The 20,430-nt window shown below is 40.2% G+C and overlaps 3 protein-coding genes across 3 annotated transcripts; 1 reads left to right on the top strand and 2 right to left on the bottom strand.

Moving 5' to 3' along the window:
- Positions 1-867: 867 nt before the first annotated feature.
- Positions 868-1,631, top strand: LOC129598687 (protein extra-macrochaetae-like). The gene has a single exon (XM_055496710.1). It carries the CDS (start codon positions 1,045-1,047, stop codon positions 1,351-1,353), a length of 309 nt encoding a protein of 102 aa, XP_055352685.1. The 5' UTR covers positions 868-1,044; the 3' UTR covers positions 1,354-1,631.
- A 7,645-nt stretch (positions 1,632-9,276) lies between these two features.
- Positions 9,277-18,112, bottom strand: LOC129598666 (atrial natriuretic peptide receptor 1-like). Its single transcript, XM_055496677.1, is given in 24 exon segments — positions 9,277-9,854; positions 10,075-10,124; positions 10,192-10,240; positions 10,432-10,579; positions 10,695-10,767; positions 10,987-11,069; positions 11,137-11,200; positions 11,300-11,552; positions 12,094-12,484; positions 12,590-12,766; positions 12,994-13,104; positions 13,348-13,498; positions 13,557-13,644; positions 13,770-13,911; positions 14,000-14,227; positions 14,413-14,553; positions 14,627-14,704; positions 15,069-15,165; positions 15,260-15,351; positions 15,603-15,790; positions 16,020-16,235; positions 16,238-16,261; positions 16,602-16,801; positions 18,006-18,112. Coding segments are annotated over 23 exon segments (3,249 nt in total). The 5' UTR covers positions 16,759-16,801; positions 18,006-18,112; the 3' UTR covers positions 9,277-9,606.
- On the bottom strand, positions 16,831-20,320 carry LOC129598665 (EARP and GARP complex-interacting protein 1-like). Its single transcript, XM_055496675.1, has 10 exons — positions 20,302-20,320; positions 20,143-20,232; positions 19,956-20,039; positions 19,729-19,861; positions 19,493-19,658; positions 18,987-19,089; positions 18,783-18,919; positions 18,462-18,616; positions 18,225-18,396; positions 16,831-18,120 (listed from the first exon to the last, which is right to left on the bottom strand). Exons 2-10 carry the CDS (start codon positions 20,182-20,184, stop codon positions 17,958-17,960), a joined length of 1,155 nt encoding a protein of 384 aa, XP_055352650.1. The 5' UTR covers positions 20,185-20,232; positions 20,302-20,320; the 3' UTR covers positions 16,831-17,957.
- Between the last annotated feature and the right edge of the window lie 110 nt (positions 20,321-20,430).

Here is a 20,430-nt window from a genome sequence, read left to right as displayed (position 1 = left end):
GCAGCTTATTATAATTATATAATTACGTCTTTACGATTAGTGTTTGATACCGTACTTGTGGTCATCACTGACAAAGGGAGCGTTTTAGAAGAAAGGAAAAGGAAAACATTGTACAATAACAGCAGATCCACACTTTCCAGCTAATCAAAATTGCAAGAATTTTTAATTACGGTTTGGAGTGTGGCATGTGCTGACGCTAACCATCCGGTAGTCGGCCATATGCAAGAGGACACGTGCACTTATCTATTCTTCCGACACACATGCACGGTACATCTGGAAGATCTGGTCATGGGAACGTAGCATTAACACCATTCGGAGCATTCTCTGTACTTAACCTTATTTATCACACACGCAGCAGCTGTATGTGTTGGGAGGAGACCGTGGCTATTACTGCATTAGCCAGCAGTGATCCCTTGTGGGATTGTGTGTGTGGGGACCGCTGCATGTAATGCAACCGGTGTAATCGGGCCATAGGACCACATGCTCGCCTATTATGAAGGAGTGCATCTGCCGGCTTGAGAGCTTGCCAATGCGTAGTGCGGTACATGTTGGCCGCGGCTAGTCTCAGGTGTAAACATTCAATTTACCAATTAATCGTTATGGCCGGTGTGTGTGTGTGCTCGCTGGACTGCATGCATGGTGTGTGTCAGTGTGTGTTGCAAATGTGGGAAAAGTTCGAGTTAACACCTGCGCAATCTGCGCATTGGCCAGCATCTGGTTATTAAACTGCTAGTCACACACACCCCCGCCAGATTTCTTGCCGGTCTTGCCAGCCGCCGGGCGGAGCTACGCTGCTACCGCATGCGAGCAGCTTCGGCTATATAAAGTCCGATCGCACCGGCATCACCAACTCATTCGGTTGTTTATAACAGATTCGCAGATTTCGAAAACATTTGGATTTTCTTTTGCTGGACTTCTGTTTTCATCGAGACGTTCATCTTGCTTTGTGTCAGTTTCGTAGCCGTCTAACTGAATCAGCGTAACCGTACTCCATCGGAAAGTTTGATTAGAGTACCGTGTGATTTGTTGCAAGCGGATATTACCATGAAGGCGATGATTATGTCCCGACCGGTATCCCCTCGCAAGCTGTGCAAGCCCGCTATTCAGAAGTTGCGCAAGAACGCAGAATCGGAGGAGATGGACGCCATGGAGATGCTGTTTGATAAGCTAGCCCACATGATTCCCTCTATTCCCAAAGAGCAAAAGCTAACCAAACTCCAGATTCTCCAGCACGTTATCGAGTACATTCAGGATTTAGAATCTCAAGTGGAATTCCACCCGGAAGCGGAAAATCTCTGCACCGGACTCAATTATTTAAGAATATCCTTGGAGCAAAAATCGTATGATATATAATAAAATAGTATTTCTAAGGTGCTGTATTTTTTGTTGTACATCAGATGGAACGTGATATAAGTGGTTGTATATTTGTTCATTTCTTTTGACCTCGTAGTACGGTACGTCCGTACGAAATGGTTTAGGCTGCTGTTAAGAATGGTTTTTTAAGTTGGGCTTTTGTGATTTTCCTTACCTACAAGTCGATGTGGTTTACGTATTATCTTGTTGAAACAGATGTGCTATTTGGACAGCGGTTTAAATTGTTGAAACTTCAGCAGTGCAGAAAAATAAAAGTCGAGACGTTTATCAGCATGTTTGTGTCGCTGCCGGTACGACACTATGCGACTGCTTAAATTATTTTACTTGGTTGTAGCAAGCCAGGAGTCTTTTTAAAAAATCTGGCTCGCGGAGCCAAATATACAGTTAAAGCTCACAAATTATCATTCTGAAGTTTAATCGTTACAAATTCGTATCGTAAGCCCAATAAATAAGTGTCCTTATGATAAACAGAGCCACGAAGTGCCTGACATGCACCGCATTAGGGAGATACACAGAACACTGAGAACAGTATTGACAAACAAATCAACAAGCCACGAAAATAAAACGCTATATACGATTACCTGGAAGATTGAACGGTAAACCATTAAACAGCAATAATTATTTTCGTTCATTTAGATGCTAGATTATAACATTATTTAGATTATAACATTTTCCACTTCCATTTTGGTTTTAAATCAGTCAAACCGCATTTATATTGGATGTAATATTAACTAATAGTAACTAATATAATAATATTATGCGTTTCTCCCCTGCTAAAAACAGATAAACTTGTTATTTTGTAAATTTATCAATTACAGCAAATAAAATTCTTTGCGCAATCTTCCGAAATGACTCGTTTGCGTCGGCAAATACATGCACGACAGGTTTGAAAACATCCAGCATCGGTAAAAATCCGCTGGAATGCATCTAATTCAAGTCATTCGTCTCGAAAATTCAAAAATATGTTGTTGGTCCGGCACATATAATGCTGCCCGACTGTTCGCTTTAATCTTTAGCGAACTTGAGGGCTGCATCTTCCGCTCATCAGATCGTGATGGAATGTGGCTCAATGAACAGCAAAAACTGGTTTTCCATCTTTTATGACATCTCGATATTTTGCAATGAATGAGTTAAACGAATAGGGGCTGGGTGCCGCAATGAATTTTCAGTTATATGCAAACACTGGCCCATAAGTAGGCACTTAAATACAATATTAAAAGACTCCGTAAAAGTCTTCGGAATCCGGTCAGATAATATTTACTGGCTACATATAACGTCCGGCAATCTCTGTCAGTCATGCGTACATCGCATACAACCATACATATATAAATATACCAAACATCTGGGATACGCCGTAAAGGTGGCCATTCTTTACCAGGTGCAGGAAAAAATTTGTTTTTGCTTATATTATGGTCGCGGCTGGTTTGCTCAACTATACACTGTACAGGACAATCTTACATTTTCTATCGGTAATAGTAAACAACTACTAAGATTTAAACTTGTGTTTTCGTTTTTGAAACTTTTTGTCTTTGGAATGTACTTAAAAGGAAAGAGCTGCTTAAATGAAATCGAAACTGTTCCGTAAGAAATTTGTTGCCATGCTGCGATATAAAACTTTTCATACAATTTTATGCATGTACGAATTCTGTTATTCACGTAATCTTAAAAGGTTTAATAATATGTGTATCGTAGTATATACAGATTTGAGATGGAATGGACGGTGGTCGGTGGCCGGGGCCGTAAAGTGGTCGTCATTTTCTTATAAGTCAAAACGTATGTACACCGATCGCATAAAATTTGTCTTGTTGCGTCAATTGTTTTGTAAAATGCGTTGGAGTCTTGGAGATGAAATTGTTTGTAGCAAATATCGGATCGTTTACCGGCACATATATTGCAGAAACCGATTGACCTTCTTCAGTTTCTGCTGCTGTGCCTTCAAAGCGAAGCGCCACCTGCGCTACTGGCTCATCCCCCGCACCGGATGTTGAGGTTGGATGGTTTTTTTATTACGAAGATCAAAACCAACACTTGCTTCATTAACAACGACAAGTGTTTGGAATGGTTGTTTAAGCATATCAAGCATGACGCCATATGGGCAACAACACTGTGTATAAAAAGAAAAATCGGCTGTTACGCGTTGTGCGGCTGTTTTCTGTTGCATGTGATGTGCAGCTTTCGTAAAGCTGCTCGAATAAAAATCCAGATGTGCCTCACATCTGGTATCGCAGGTGGAATATATGTGCTCTCACGAAGTTTCCGATAGGCGAATGTAATGGCAACCAGCTGTTAAACAAAAAACGTTTGAACAAATTTAAACATATGCATACATGGTACCTATTTAAGTTTGTGCAAGTTTCTACAGCTGCAGGTAAATGCACAGAGTACAAAACAGACGGTTGAAACATGGCTAAAGTTTGACAAAAAGAGATGCCGAAATGTATTATGTTAGCCCGCTAAAATTTAACTTCTTCCCACCGGTTAAATCACGGATCACAATCTGATCTCCTTGTACCGCTTTTTCTAAAACCTGGAGCACTACAATACATAAGCAAAAATTGCCGTCGTATAGTAAGATTGTCAGGTAGATGGCGACAGCGTATAAATACCGTACGAATTACAATACCTTCTTGGAAGATAATTCCTGTAGTTTCCTCATACCTTTATTCAACTACATGATTTCACCAGTCGGCTGGCAACATATACTATAAAAGCAATAATGTATTGTAAAACGCTTTTCTTCTCTTATGTATCATACTCATTCGTACCTAAGGGCCACTGGCCATATTTTCATTTTTTTAACTCAACATTTGAACATTCTTACAAATCTTTTAATATGTGAACGGCATTTGTAAAGGGGATGGTTATCCGGACCGTTTTCGCACATTTACCAAATGGCAAATGGGCCGAGTAAACACACATGCATTTTCACACGCTATACGTCGCGGTTTGGGACAGCGCTTCTGCTGGCATATAGCATACCGGCTTATGTTTGAAATTTTTTAAAGATGTGGTCTTAACCAAAGTAAATTTTCTTGCCCTAGTGTTTTCATATTTACATTCTGTATAAACACTGCGATAGGCCAAAAAATCCCCCGTGCATTATTCGTGCTTACATCATATATACATAGTAAAGCCAAGTGCAAAATATTTAGCTAATTTGCATTTTGCACCACAGAAACCACTAATTAATTGTTATGAATTGCTTGCAAAATATGTGATATGTAAAGTACATACCAAGAATAAGCAAAAATTTAGTGTATCTCCGTATCATTATCAAGGAGACAAACACCACAAATTTATGATAAAGTCAAATTATGCAGTTTATGCTCTCCAAAGATTTCGCGGCGTTTCCACACATAAAAGTTGATTTCCTTATTTCCGAAGTCGAGCAAATACAACACCGCTGAAGTTTGCGTCCCGGATTGTGTGCAGTACAATATACTTCCGGTTATGCACTGTACAGTACTTATATGTATGTGCTACCGGTAACAGTAAATAACAACAGTACTGCAAATGTTTGTGGTGCCCATAAGTTTCAGTATGGTTAAATATATTTTGTACTTGTACAGTAACGAAACTACCGATTCACATGGCGCAAGCACTATGGTATCATATTACATCAATAATTTTATTCGTTGTCTTTTTAGTTTCCAGAATTTCCATGTAAACACATATTTACGTCCACGATCCTGGCTAGTCGTCGTAGTTCTGCCGTACATAATTACGGAATATTGTATATCGCAAGCAATGGTGCATCTTGACATCTTTGTTCCCCAGCCCGTAAAAATTTCTTTTACCTGCCATTCAAATTTAAAATTTTGTTGTAATAAACCATTATTGCTTCATGAAATAAGTATTCACATTGAGAATTTTCCACAGTAATAATTAAGAGTCCCGAAAATCCGCAGATCGGTTATATACGTTAATTAAATTTCAAAGCAAGTATACTTTTAATACTTGGCGGCTGCAGTGTACCAAAATAGATGATGGTGGTAAGTTACTTAATTAAGGGTTTTCAGGTGCAAATTTCAGCTCGACGACATACAGTATATAGGCTATACTGCCCATACATACAGTTATCCCTATTTACAAAATTTTTGCGACATGAAGTACTTATTGTTATACTATATACTTATTGTGGAACTCACGCAATCTGCATTGGTACCGCTAATATTTACTAGAAGTATTAGTGATAGCTTTTACCTTGGCCTTTTAATTTTAGCCATAGTATAATACGTGCTATAATTCGAATTAAAGGTCAACTGAGCCAATTGTGCACGTGTAAGTTTGTGCACCGCGGATTGTGCTAAATGTACAGATACTAATACTTGCTACGTTGTCCCGTTTTCGTACGTATGTATGTACGAGCATTTTCTTGCAGGAAAACGAATTGGCATTGGATCATACTTAACAACAATCTAATTCTTGTTGGTCTGTTGGTGCAAGTCCTGAATGAGGAAAGGGTGCAGAGAAATAAAACATTGATTGACCACACTGGGCTTGCATTATTTGTCTCTACGCGCACTAATTTTTTACTTTTACACGATGATTAATTTGTATTTGGATTGTGGTAGGCTGTGACTGTGATCTGTGTTAACATTAACAATGTTTACAGTTTTCAGTGTTATTGCACAATTTAAACAGTCTGTAAAGCCAGCGGTGGACGCCGATGAACTGGCGGGGAGTTAATTGTCTTCGCTGTAGACATGGAGCATACTGCCAAAGCAAATGACATGAAACCAGAGACAAAACTGTTATTGTTATGAAACAGTGACAAATTAAAGATGGGAGCAAGTGGTCAATCAGGCAAAGAAGGCGGCATATTGCCGGGGTCAGGGCATCTGCAGCTTCTGGCCCAACAGCAGGAAACACAACAAGCGCATCATGGGAATGGGGCGGGTTAATGCAGCGTTGCGCGGCTGCGGCTGGTGGGGGGAGCAGAGCTGCGGTGGAGTATTTGACATGGATTGTTACTCTATCAATTACAGTGATGATCATCTTACAGGAGCTGTACAAATGTCGTCAATTATCAACAAACTTTAACTCTGAAGGCAGTGTATGGGAAAATTGCTATAACTCGTCTGGATCTGCACCACCTGTCACACTTTTCCACGCATTCCTAACACCTCTTCAGCTGCTGGCACCATATACGCACCATACGCACGGCGGCTGCGTTGTAGACCAAGCGCAAGGCTTCTCACAACATGTAACAACTGCACACACAGCGAAATCCCAATATCCAATCAGATTTCACAAATGCACGGCATTCCAAACAGCAGCTGTTACTGCAGCTTGCCTGCGATTTAGCATTGAAACCGGTTATGAGAACTGGATTTACCGCGGATCCATGATAAGGAGAGAAAAGGCGGAGCATGTGGTTACTGGCTACTGTAACCGCGTCCATCTGCTTCGGAATCCCACGCTGCATCGCTTACATATCAACTTCAGCCGTCCAGTGTCCACTATCAGCTGCAAATATAAACCAGTTTTAGTAACGTCGAAGCACCTTTCAGTCATTCGTCGTCGTTGAGGTATTTGGCGAAATCCAAAGTTTTGCGTTAATATTAAACACACTGTCAGATTCCGAGATTTTTGAGAATATTGTTTGTGGGTTTACTTTTGACGATAACATTGAGACCATTTCAAACCTTTAACCAAGGCAATCGTTCTTTTGATAATTGCATTTTCCCATTTTTTGTCTTCACATCTACCATGAATCCCGGGAAGATTTCCGCCTTGAAGAACCGTTTCCCCATTCGCTCATCTACTTCTGCCGCTCGAAGGAGGAAGTGCCATAAAAGGAAGCCATCGGTTAATACGGAAATGAAGTGTGTTCTGAAGAATCTCAAGAAAGCCGTCCCGCGTGTGCAGAAATCCCCTTCTTGCACGGACGCCGACATCGTTCTCGCGGCAGCTCGCCATATCGAGGAGTTGGAGGCTAGGATATTCCTGCATCCCGCAGCTGCCTTTCTTGTACCACAAGTCTTGCTCCTTCGTGAAGAAATTATTAGGAAGCACCGCGCCGCTCCACCTGTTGCATCAGAGCCGCCACGTGATGTTATCGCAAACGATGCAGTGCGCCTGCCTAATCCCATTTGCCTGCAGAACGGTTGGCCGGCCACCATAGACCTCAGCATGTCTAGTTGTGACAAACGCCGGTAGTGTACATTGGATGGTGATTGTTATATCTATAGTATACTATAGTTGTATCCTTTAACACTGACATTTTTTACTGTACATTCGAACGCAAAAGTTTTCTCGTTATCTTCTGTGGTTTATTGTGGCTGTCAGTGTCATAATTATATGATGTCGAACCTTATAACACGATAATTTCTGGTTAATGTTCAGCAGTTCTACTGATTTACGAGATTTTGTCCTTGGATGGAAAAATCGGTATAAAAAGGTTCATGCATATATTGTTGCGGTTGTGGTTACGGTTGGTTAGCTACGAAGCATTAAGTGGTTCTTTAACATTTCCACTCACACACTCTGTCAATTATTTGTAATAGCTCTGCGAAAACATAAGCGAATTTACGAACAGTTCTCACTCTTCCAAATCACTGGCCGCATTTTTGCGGTATTGTTGATCGAATAGGTAGAAGTATGTATTGTAGATGAGCGAGTATTCTTATGTACAATATGTAGCCCCTGTGTACAAAAGAAATGTTTTATATTACTTAATAAAAACAAGGCGAATAGATACAAGTTCAGAACTATTTTCATTTGATAACATCAACTTTAAACTGCATTAAATTTTACATTAAAAACTACGGTCTAACGTGGTCAATCAGCAGACGCACCGTGAATCCTCAAACAACCTCTCGGATGCAAACTACGAAACGTACTTTAGTATGGCAGTTTCGCTTTCCCACAATACAGCAGTGTAGTGAGAACAAAAACCGACAAGTACTAGTACAGTCTGTATACCGGTAGCTAGTTGCATTTGATCTGCACATACAATAGATAACCGTCAGCTACACGGATAAAAATTAAAATTGTCTCATTTCGCTACCTCTATTCTAACATATGAAATACTACAAAGTTTTCTTTAAATTTTATTTTATGTAATATTGATTCCTGATCAAGCGCTTTTTTATAGCATCCAAGTAAAAATTAGCTTTAATTTTTTATAACAAATGCTCATGCATGGTCATTGCGATCATGATCAGATAATTCTGTTGTAACGCTGTTTTTCAAAACTGCGACCAGTATTTAACATATTCACTCATCTATTACTTATAATATTTAGCCATCGAATTGTACTATCTCCCATATATGTTGCTGCATGGGTAGATCATTTCACTGTTTTGACAAATACTGTATGCGATGATGGGTGAGCAAATTTTAACGTATCATTATATCATGTGCCCAGTCGCCGGCAGTCGGCATCTAGTTCAACAAAGACATATTGAACTCATAAACATGAGATTGATTCGTTTTTCCTTGGGATTCCGCGTGGGAAAGCGTACCGGATGGTGACCACCTGGCTCGTTTCATCTTTTTCGTTTATATGGTAAGAATGCCCAAATAACGTCCGTTCCCGTATTCTATCCCTTCAACAACAGTGCTTAACTAGCTGAAGCAGTGGGGCTTGTTGTAAAACCGAGCAAATCCTGTCAAATACCAACAGCTGCATACCGTTGCACTGCTCACACTGATCTTAACAATAACGTGTGATTCTGTGCACCTGTTAAACTGGCATATTTCCGGTCACTGCTATTTGGCCCCGCTCTGTGTACGCCACTACAGTAAAATCAATGTAACGATTCTCATTATTTTACAAAACTTTCAAACTTCTTCTGGTTCAGAGCCTTCCTTGTTGACCTTACGCGTGCGCTGTAATCAAACAAAAAACAGCGACGATGATTTGCGTCAGTCATTTATTATGGATACAGTGAGCTTTACCTGACACATGTTATTTCATAACTGATTTTGTCGCATCTGACAATTTCCCATACGAGTACAAGCTGACAAGTATTTACCGGTAATTTAGCACATTTTTGTGACAATTTCACTCAAATCAAAATTTCATGGAAATCTTTTTACATTTGTTCACTCTGCAGTTAAATTTTAGGAACGAAAACACTATTCAAACTCAACAAGTAAACAATATTGTCCATTATTGTATCTGAGTTGCCATTTACAGGGGGGACAACACTTAAATTTACTAACAAAACGGTCTTATTGTTATAGTAAAAATTATCAATACGTATCAAGTTTGAAATGCCACGTTCAAAAGTGGTTAGCGGTTAAATTATGAGAGCCTTCTTTTTTTAAGCTGCCCACTGTCTTTCGGATTGAATGGTCAGACGCGATGGTGGATGTGCGTCGTCTCACGGGAGGTCCAGTGTAGCGGAGCAACCAATATGTTGTGTGCTTTCCTTTTCCCTTAACTTCGATTTCTCCGCGCATTTCGGTCTCGAAACCGTCGAACTGATCCAGCAGGGCCTTGGTCGTGTCACTAATTTGAACCTTCAATCCTGCCAAAAAAGTCTAATTAAGCTTAAATTTCGGATTCATCCGCATGCACCATAACTCTTTAAACCGCATAAAATAATCGTAATCGTCCAAAATTAAGGCTACGCTAACATTACGACAAACTCAAACGGGAAACCGTAGCAGAATAAACGATGCTTAGTGAATCAAGTCATAATTATTTTTAGTAACACAAAGAACATTTGTAACACAGTAACAAATTACCTTCTCCCGTAGATTCCATTCTGGATGCCGTATTTACTGTATCACCAAATCTGCAAGAAACGCAGTACAAGCTTAAGCATGTATTAAGTAAGACATCAAAATTCGTTATTCTCTTACAAGCAATATCTGGGCATCTTTAATCCCACGACCCCAGCAGCACAAGGCCCTGTCAAAGAATGGCTTGTATAATTTTCCCGAAGTTAGAAAATAAGTTTCACCAAATAATAAGAAAAAGTATTACTTTAGTTAGCTTTTCTGAAGTTCCTAACCGCCTATATTCCGTATTAATTAGAGTTGATTTTATTAACAATCAGCTTACAAGCCTTATTTGAAACGAACAAATCACCCGACACTTACCCGAATTGATCCCAATGCGCAGCTTTAACTTCATGTCCGGTCGATGCTGTATACGGAAACTCACCGCCTCCTCTAAAAACTTCAGCGCCATTTTGCAAATCTCCGATGCATGCCGAGAGCCATTTCTAATAGGAAGTCCACTAGCCACCTGAAAATTTACCGTTTTTAGTATTAACGGTGGCTCTGCCGTTGCAGGTACGATATTCACAAGTCAGCATATATAGCAGTAGCTTTTATGTACATGTGTGTGTGAAGTGGCGTACCATGTACGTATCGGAAATAGTTTCCACTTTGTATGCATCGAAAAGGCCAATTAACTCATCAAAAAGAGTATACCTGCAATGACAAAAATAAACACGTTGCCGGAAACTTTTTCATAAAAATTCAATAATAATATTAAAAAACAAAACTTTATCGAGTGCAAAGTTTGTAGAAATGCAATTAAAAGTGCTACCGTAGAAAAAACAAGAGTAGAACACCTAAAAGAGTCCGTAAAACGAATCCGTAAATAATCAAACATATATATATATTTATAGAAGTTTGATGTATACTAACACGTCATTCAAAAATGCCACAAGCTCAAACGGCGTGCTTTGTGATGACAGTGTAATAAATCCAACAATATCGCTGAAATAAATCTGCAAAAGTCGTTAAGAACCGTTTTTAATCGGTTTCAATGGTTTTCTTCCTGCAACCAAAGTTTACCGTCACACTTTCGAAGGCTTCCGGTGGAAAGTAACCGCCGACTTTTAAAACATCTGCAATCGCTCTGAAAAGCAATACGCGATTACCCATTATGTTCGAAGTTAATTCAAGCTGTAATGATGCTGTAATAGTTCTTAATATAAATAAAACAACCCCGGCATACTTAGGCATGACTTGATACAGCAATTCTTCCGCTTTGCGTTTCTCTTCAAAAAACTCGCTGGTGCGCTCAGCCACAAGTGCTTCCAGGTCTTGTGCGTATTTCTCCATCCGTCTCAGGAGATTATCCATAATGTTACCTTCCTTCATGTACTTACTGGCTTTTAGAGCCAATCGAATGCCATGAAATGTTGGACGCTCTTCAGGAATTTCTTTCCAACACCATTCGGAAATTTGAAGAATTTCCCGCGGTACACCTGAAAATATAAGCTTGCTGTTATTCTACATATACGATTTTTGCAAACCTCCAAAAAATATATAGTGTACTTACCGTTTCAACCGAGTGCTCTTAAAGCAAAAAAAGCTACGGCTTCTACTGAGCTTGAAAACAAAACAAAACATAACCTATGCAAACAAAATTCAGGTAAAAACAGACCAGAGGTTACACCATTTGAAAACAGCTATGAAAAATGCACTGACTATTCATACTGTATCTGTATATAGCGAAAGTCGTATTTTCATGTACGGCTTTCTGAAGTTAACGTGAAACGCTGTCAAAAAAAGTTTCGTAGCTAAGGTAGCTTGAGCTTTATCTACCAAATTTTGTTAAAATCTGATGACAGCATTTCAGTACCGCTTCAATAACCACTTCATCTAGGTTTTAGCAGCGACATTGCAAATTTTCCAACAGCTCCGCCATCTCGTCTAATAGCATTCATTGACAAACTTCCAAAGTAATTCGAAAAAGAGAGGATACCAATTCCGAGGTCGTCCTAACTATGTACTAACGCATTATACCTTCTGCGACAATTTTCGGCCGAAATGGCGGTTTTTCTATGGCAGCTACTCGGTTAATAATTTCCTCATAGGTCATGGTGCTTTCCGAGTCAAAGTATGGATCACTTCGCGCCGCTATCTCCTGAAGGATAATCCCGGCACTGTAGACATCACCCTTCTGCGTTCCGGCAGGCAGCATAGGCGAGCGAAGATGTTCCGGTGCACGCCATAACAGGGCTTTGTAATTAATATCTTCCCCTGATGGATACGAATTTAATGCATAATTTTTTGGTCGTAGCATTGGCAGATGGAAGTCGGTAATCTTCAGGACAAAACGACCATCGATTACACAATTCGAACTGTGTAGATAGCCAAAGGAGTGCACAAAAGATGAGTGTAAAAATTCCATTCCCTATTAGTAAAATCCATATTCACAAACAGCTTTGCAAAACATAAAATGATGAAACTACCAAATGCTTTTAAAAGATTGTTACACCATTTAAAAGCACATTCTTACGGTAACCATATCGGAAATCAAGGAAAATTTGAATGACCAGTCCAAATTGACGGAATCGTTTTGCACCAAATCAGAAAGGCTGCTCTTAACGCAGTATTCCGTCAGAATTGCTTCATGGTCAAAATCCGTGCAGACACCCACCAACCGATTCAGATTATCGTGATTCAATCCCCGAAGCTGTAAAAAAACAGTAGCCATATTGCCTCACTAAATTAAACACGCTATGAGTACTGTAATATTTTGTAATTGTAACCCCTTATAACGCACTAGTATGTATTAGTTCCATTTAAATTTAAAACACAATAAAAATAACATAACTGCAGTTTAAAATAACATAGTATCCAAAGAAAGGCATGAGATACTGAAATCACCTTTAATATCTTCCGTTTTTAGCACGTACGTACCTTATTGACCCACACGAGATAGTCGCGGTTAACAACTATTCGAGCGCCCACGGGCTTTACAAACACCAGCTTCCCTTGGTACCGCCCGACTTGTAACGTTTTCGGTTCATTCTGCAAAAACAAATTGCTTAATATAATCCCGGTAGGTTAAAAGCTAAATTTTCGTATGCCGGTATGCGACAAAATATGACTTTAAAGACAGAAAACTTTACAGCTGATCCAGAAATACGCAGAATAAAGCGGCTGCAGCTACCGATCCATCTTTTCGAAAAAGCCCGAATTAAAAAGAAACATAATACATTCAGGCCAGAAAAATAGCCAGTTAAAGCACAAAATGCAAAAGCAATAGCGTACGTCACTATCATGGGACATCATTGAAGTTGGCTTGGCACTGGCGCGCGATGCAATGGAAACTGACGATCCCTCGCCTTTCATGCGCATTTTGACGTGCTGATGCGATACTTTCCACCAGTCATCCTGGAGTGCTGCCTCAAACTTCCTCTTCCTGTGAAGAGTGTGACCTTACTGCGCGTATTTTTTATCGCAGCCACTATCTTTCTCACCTGCTGATAATGAAAATTATGACGCAAACGATGATCAGCACAAGAACACCGGCTCCGACGACCGCAATAATTACCGTCGTCATACGACCTACAAGAATCAGTGTTTTAAAACAAACTGGGATAAACGAAACACCAATAAAGTATTTAAAAACACAACTGCTTTCGAATAAAATAGAAAAAATCTAGGTTGTTAACAGAAAAATATGGATTTACTGGCGCGTAGAAGACATTCCGGCTTGTCATTTCGGAATCCACATTCCGGCTCATTGGGCGGAAGCGGTTTGTCATTTACCCATTTGATGGGTCGCACATTAGGGCGAAATATCCCTGTTACCCCGTCGTAATCCATTACCGTCTGTACAGAATTTCGACAAATTTATTAAAAGCCAGAGTAACTGTATCACACACTGGCGACGGAAATTTAAGCGAGTATCAATACTAACAATCCAGTTGCCCGTAACATCGTCCACTCGACGAAGACTGAAGCTCTGATCTTTAACGCCAATAGAGCGCACTTTGAGCTTTCCTTCGGGACTGGGAATGGTTTTCCCCCACATCCGTTTGGTCAGGAGCGTCCCGTTGAAGGGGTCCTGACCGGCAGCTAGGGTTTCATTCAGAGCGGTTGCATATAGTATTATCCCATCGTGCATGCCGGTTACCGAGGGAGCAACCTAAAGTGCAGACGGTAATATGAAAATCTAATAAGGTCAGGAACAGCGGAGCATATCCTCATGCCAATACATGCGGAAAATTATTTTTTCATAGTTATACATATTTGTGAATCAGATATCTTGCAGAAAAACACATCTAATTACTAAATTAAGCTTGAGACGTTTTTCAGCGTGGCAGTACATACGGTTTCATTAGGGCCATAGGTGTATCCAAATCGCTCTTCAGCTAGCCGTTTGACCTCGTCCGACCATTTCATGAATACCGGATCCGTCCAGTATTCGGTCGAAGTGATTTTTAATAATACACGGTACGCCGCTCGGGCATCCTTACATTTAAATAATATTTAGGAATTAGGATACAGGAATTTTCATAAAAACATCACAAAACAGCGAACCCACCGCGTCGCGGTTGTCGTAATACTGCCAAGTATATTCGCCGAAATAAGGACTGCGAAACCATTCATAGGTAATGAACAACTACAAAAACAGTTAAGATAAATGATGCACAGTACAACAAAAATACCGGTAAATCTCAGGAACGAATTTACAAGAATTCGCAAAAATCAGTTGTAAGGCCGGAAAACAGAGGAAGTCAACGCTATTATTATGAACGTCTAACGTTTCATGATCTAAGTCACGAAAAAAACGCCTCGCAATCTTTCAAAGATTCTTACATAATCTCCATTGCACATCCCCATATCGAACGCTGTTAGCTGCAATGGATGCAAAGCAGGAATTTCGGGCAAGAAATTTATAATATTTCTAAGAACGTTTACAGTTGTAAACTACTTTTCACTGCACCAAACCATACAGTGACCTTAGAAATTAGATGAGTTCTTACCATCCACTGTCGAACCACGAGTGCGGGGGCCAGAACCATGATAACTATACGCGAAATGCATTCGTATAAACCAAAGTCACATCAGAAATTCGAAAAAAGCACTAATAATAATGATACGAAGCAGGAAAAGAAATAAGTGTACCGCGCGCTTCGGTGGACGCATCCAGTAATTTTGGCGCATGTCCACTTTGTCCGCAGGCTTGTACGGAAAAGCTCGCGAATTCATGTGAGGAGCCGGTGGTGCTCGGTAGTACAGTGCACGTTGATAAACTTGACCAGTGACCTGATTCAAAACCACCAATAACTGTTTTCGAACATGCGGTTAAAGTTCCCATATGTCGCACAGAGAAGCGATAAATTACAGTTATCGTATTCCATGTTCCAAGCATTTAGAAATGCAAAATCAGCCTTACGAAAATGCCACATCAAAACCAAAACTAGTCGCGGAAAAATTAATACCCTTTTGGTTACGTCGAATACAGCAGCTCTATAATTTACAAACACGTTCTGCACTATAAATGGTAAGCACCATACCTGTGACCAGGGCATCACTTCATCATAAATAATGGCGTCATTGGTGTAATTTAATGCATCCATAACGCGCAACGAAAATTCATCTAGAGTGATCATTGTGTACGCCAAGCGGGTCAGGGTTTTAAAAACAACCCGGTCATCAAAGTAATCGGAAGTAGCTTGCGAATTGATTAATGGAAGATCCATATCTGCACCCAGAAACGACGAACAACAGAATTTTGTCTAGATCTGGCAATTTCGTTTAGGAAATGGTTATCACGATTATGGCTGCTAATGATTTGTTAGCCCGATCAATAAAGTGTGGACCTGTATACTATTATAGTAATTAACAGTTTCATATTTCGTCAACGAGCAATGTACAATGTAGCATCTGCTAATTAATAATTAACTTATGGTAGTGCACTGTATCTGACACACCGGTACATGCCGGTCCTAAAAGCAATCCCACGGGAGGCGCTCCACTATCTGAGACTTTTTCGAAAGCGTAGTTCGTAATAAGATACGTTGCATGGTTCTCTTCGTCAGGACAGCCAACCATTCCTGTCAGTGTAATAATCTGATAGTGAAGGTTTACATTGGGAACAATATTCTTTCGCGCTTCCCGAATGGCCATTTCCAGCGCCGCTCCGCTTTTCCCAGGTCTGTCGGCAGTGCCCCGCCTGTAAACCGCCCATGTACATATCTACTTTATAAAATTAAAATACGTAAATAACAGTTTAAACAATAAAAACTTAAAGAATATGTGTTTATCTAATTCCCTTACTCTGTAATACATGTAAAAGTAAGCAAACAATGTAAATTAACAGTTAACTGAAAGTTTAGTGTTCAGAATTCTACCTTACGTTCCTTACTAATACGATTGCTGGGGTAGTATAAGAACTAATTCTTGTCACCTTATTAAGAAAACACATCTTAATATTATCAAAAACTCAAATCCGCTTGGAGCTAACACAAACATTACGAGAAAGTGCAGTTTTTGACAGTGTCAGGATGGCTTACCAACTGTAAGTGTAATAAGGATTGTGACGTTTAAGACGTACGGATAGCCCGGTATAGGATAATTCGGAGTAATATCATCGGTAGGAAGACGACATAACGTCAACGATGCCGTCAACAAAAATCCAAAAACCCAGCTGATCCGCTGCACCGCATCCATGCCGATTTAAAATAAACTTGGCACCTCACACTGTTGGTAAGTGCTGCGACATCAAAACGATAATTTTTTATTGATCTATGCGGTGTTTTAAACGAAAACTAGCATTTTCAGGAAGGATCACAGTAACAAACAACTTGTTGACCAGTGATAAAATCCAAGATTTATAATACCGCAAACGATAGCAAAGATGGATACATCCTGGAATAGCGAGCCTGACCCTGGCTGGTCGTGACAGTAGCGGTAATTATCCCGATTTCCGGCAAGGGAATACAGCGTACCGGTCACATACAGCCTAGCCGCGTCACGAAATGGGACTTCCAATACTAACTGCGCTCTTCCTGACATGCCGCTAACCTGCGTCCATAGTCCCGACAAATAGCTGTATTTGTACGCGACAGGAAGAGTGCATAAATTCATCTAGAGTTGGCTATTGAGTTTATTATTTATCGATAAGCCTCTCGATAATTGTTACCTGTAAGAGCAGCGGCAGTGTTTTTATGTGGGATGTTTGATTATCCCACCCAATCGACAGTATCAATGTTTACGAGCGCTTGACAGCTAACTCCGACCTGTGTTATTGATTTTTTCTTGTGCTGCCAATTGGAAAACATTCCTGATGAAGTTTCATCTGGAAGCCAGCTGCGGTATGGAGTTAAATGCACTGTTTGTTCAAACAAGAAAGGAGCTATCGCATCGTGCTAATCAATGATTAGCCAACAAAAGGTCAGGTTAAAGTCGTACACAGCATCCTGCACATATGTGCGGAAGTCTTGATATGTAAAAGCGCGTGAAGTCAGATCCACAATCCGCACCAGCAAAGAAAAAAATTCACATAAAAACCCGCTGATTTTTTGTATATTCTGGGTTTGGCGCAAGTCCAAACCGGAGCCTAACGCTTCAAGGCAAAAATATTGTGCATCCACATCAGTATTTTATATTTCAACAAAATGTCGCTCCATAAAATTATACCACAACTTGGAAGTCATAAATGAATTTAAAATATCAGTCTAAATACTAAACCGTATATTCGCAAACCTCAACATAAAGATTTAACGCTCTATCTCCACCGGGACGTTACTATGTATAGCCATATGTCAAATACGAGCTCCAACATTTCAAAAATAATAAAACAAAATTCTTAATCATAGGTAAATTATTTATCAAAGAATAAATATGCAACAAATTTACATAAAAAAACCTTATAAAAGAATGCGATATTTTACATTACGCGGCACACGGTTTATTACCAGACGGCCATCGTAACTCAAACTAGCAAAAGTCCAGGGATCCGCTGATGACCAGTCCAATGCGTATACACTGTCTTCATGTTCGTCGTAAACATTAATCACCCCATCGGCCAGTCTGCAAATATACATACATTATTTTAATTACTGAGAGCTACCTACATATTTCTAATTAGTCATTCCAACAAATAAAATAAATTCGCTGAATTCCATCTATTTTACCTTTCGTGCTTTTCTGTTTCGTCTCGGTTTTCTTCGTCACTAACATGTGCAACTGTTTCCGATGACAACGAAGCAACGCTAGTTAAGATAACCCGGGAATCGCTGCTGGACGTCAGGAGGAGTTGATCGTGGAACGGATTGTATTTTACGCACCATACCCAATGAGAATGATCTATAACGCAATAATTATGTTATTCAATAAAAGCCGAGTTACTGTACTTTCACGCATTAACTCACCATCAAGCACCTGCAAAGGAGCGCCGACATTCCTAGTATCCCAAATCTTGGCAGTGCAGTCATCGCCACAAGATGCCAGATCATAGGGCTTGTTTTGGTTGAAATCTATTTGACGCACCATATATCCATGGGGATTTTCTATTAGATAGCTGGTTCTGAAGAGAAAACAAACATCAGCTAACAAATACAACCCAGATGTCGGTAACTGAAGGTTGAAAACAGTATGCAGTGATGCACGCTTGTTATCAATTTCAATTACTGTTTCAAAGATTAAAAAAACAACCAACTGTATCAAGGGCGGCGTTTGGTTATTAGACTCACTTCGAAGATCGTAAATCCAAACCTCGGATAGACGTTTCCATACATAATCCGACAGTATTGCTGGAATGATGGGGGCTCCATTTAGCGCTAGTAATACGGTTATGTCCTTTTCCTTCCACAGAAATTGAGGAAGATTCCTAAGCATCAATATTCAATGACACATACAATAAAATTTTGCAATATGTGCAAAACCACAACACTTGCCGTAAATGCAGACGACGATGTGCTCGACGCCTCCCATGTCACTACGCCATTTGTTTTCAGAGTGATAATTTTCTTCTGAGATGATGTAGGTTCCCAAATTACCCTAATAAAAAGAACAAATTTCCAACGGTGGAAGATAAAAAAAGACACACAAATCGCTTCTACAGTAAGCAGCTCCTTGTATAAGCTGGTCAAAATTAATCATTTTGATAGTTTGTAATTTTCGCAGGGTTTTCGCTTAGATCACAAGTTAAAAACCGACATCGCTGCCAAAACGTTACAGCTCAAATTTTCAAAAACCATAGATACTTGCTTTAGCGGTTACATACATATACTTGAAACATTAAGAAAAAATTATTTTTATTCTCCTAGCGCGAAATAATCTGACCTGAATACTCGACGTACAAAATGTTTAAAAAATTTACCACGTGTCATGTTAGGAGTGAACAACGGCAATCACAATTTACCCAAAAGCACTAACTACCGAAACAATGCGCCATACGTACCCTTGAATATCACCACCCTCCTTATCTTTCAGGTCGAGCACTTTGTCCAGTCGTGTTATGGCGCCTTGAGCATCGTCGCCGGAAGACGCCGTGGATCGCGACGGTGATGATCGGGTGGCGGGGAACCTCCACAATGCGGCACGCGAATTAATTTTCTGCCCATCCACTGTTCAAATCAACCTATCAGTGCCCAAGTAGCGCAACTGCAAAATCCCAGAAGAATGAACTGCGCCTACCCTCGTTATAGCACGCAGCGAACAGATCCGCATCATACGGACAGCATGAGAGATGCCAGATCTCACCGCTAGGATGCCCGTACACGGTGCGCGTCACCGCGTTGGTGTCTTCGTCAAAATCAATCAGTTGCACCTAGAAACCAGATGGACGGTCCAAACTATAATGCTGCGAATCACTAATGGTAATTAAACAAAAACAACGCGAAGTCCCACCAGCTCGAACGCACCTGATTTTCATGCTTAATCGACTGCGTACCAATCAGAAATCGTACAGCATCGCTTTCAGCTGCCAAGGACACAAGGCACCGCGCCTGTTACAAAAAGAACTATGCGTCGCAACCCGACTGCACGAAAACAACTCCAGGAAGAACGTTTAAAAGTCACAGCTACTCTCCAACTTGACAGAAAACGCACCTGGAAATCGATTCCGTAAATCACTGGTATGTCTTCGTCCATTCTTCTTCTAGAACTAATCACAAATGTTTCATTGCCACATTATAACTCCTGAAATCACAAGAAATAACAGCCCATTTAAATTCAAAACCAACTGTTTTGTTTTAGTTTCTGAATTACCGTAATTACTTTCGGCTGCTCTTTTCAAATTTGACATTACAGCGAAGTGGTGACCGCCCTCGGGAGCAGCCGTAATATTACTGAATCTCACAGTCCAGCCGCCCTGGTGGACACTCTTGTAGATGGGCG

The sequence above is a fragment of the Paramacrobiotus metropolitanus genome, unplaced genomic scaffold (assembly GCF_019649055.1).
Source record: "Paramacrobiotus metropolitanus isolate TYO unplaced genomic scaffold, Prichtersi_v1.0 Parri_scaffold0000127, whole genome shotgun sequence".
Lineage (NCBI taxonomy): Eukaryota > Metazoa > Tardigrada > Eutardigrada > Parachela > Macrobiotidae > Paramacrobiotus > Paramacrobiotus metropolitanus.
This window is presented reverse-complemented; position numbering and strand designations above follow the sequence as displayed.

What these genes read in the sequence shown, in the direction of transcription:
- LOC129598687 (XM_055496710.1), top strand. Translation starts at nt 1,045, where the DNA reads ATGAAGGCGATGATTATGTCCCGACCGGTATCCCCTCGCAAGCTGTGC.
- LOC129598665 (XM_055496675.1), bottom strand. Translation starts at nt 20,184, where the DNA reads ATGGACGAAGACATACCAGTGATTTACGGAATCGATTTCCAG. An exon ending in CGCTGCGTGCTATAACGAGG is followed by an intron (nt 19,659 to 19,728) that starts GTAGGCGCAGTT and finishes TGATTTGAACAG; the next exon opens with TGGATGGGCAGAAAATTAAT. An exon ending in GAGGGTGGTGATATTCAAGG is followed by an intron (nt 19,090 to 19,492) that starts GTACGTATGGCG and finishes TCTTTTTATTAG; the next exon opens with GGTAATTTGGGAACCTACAT.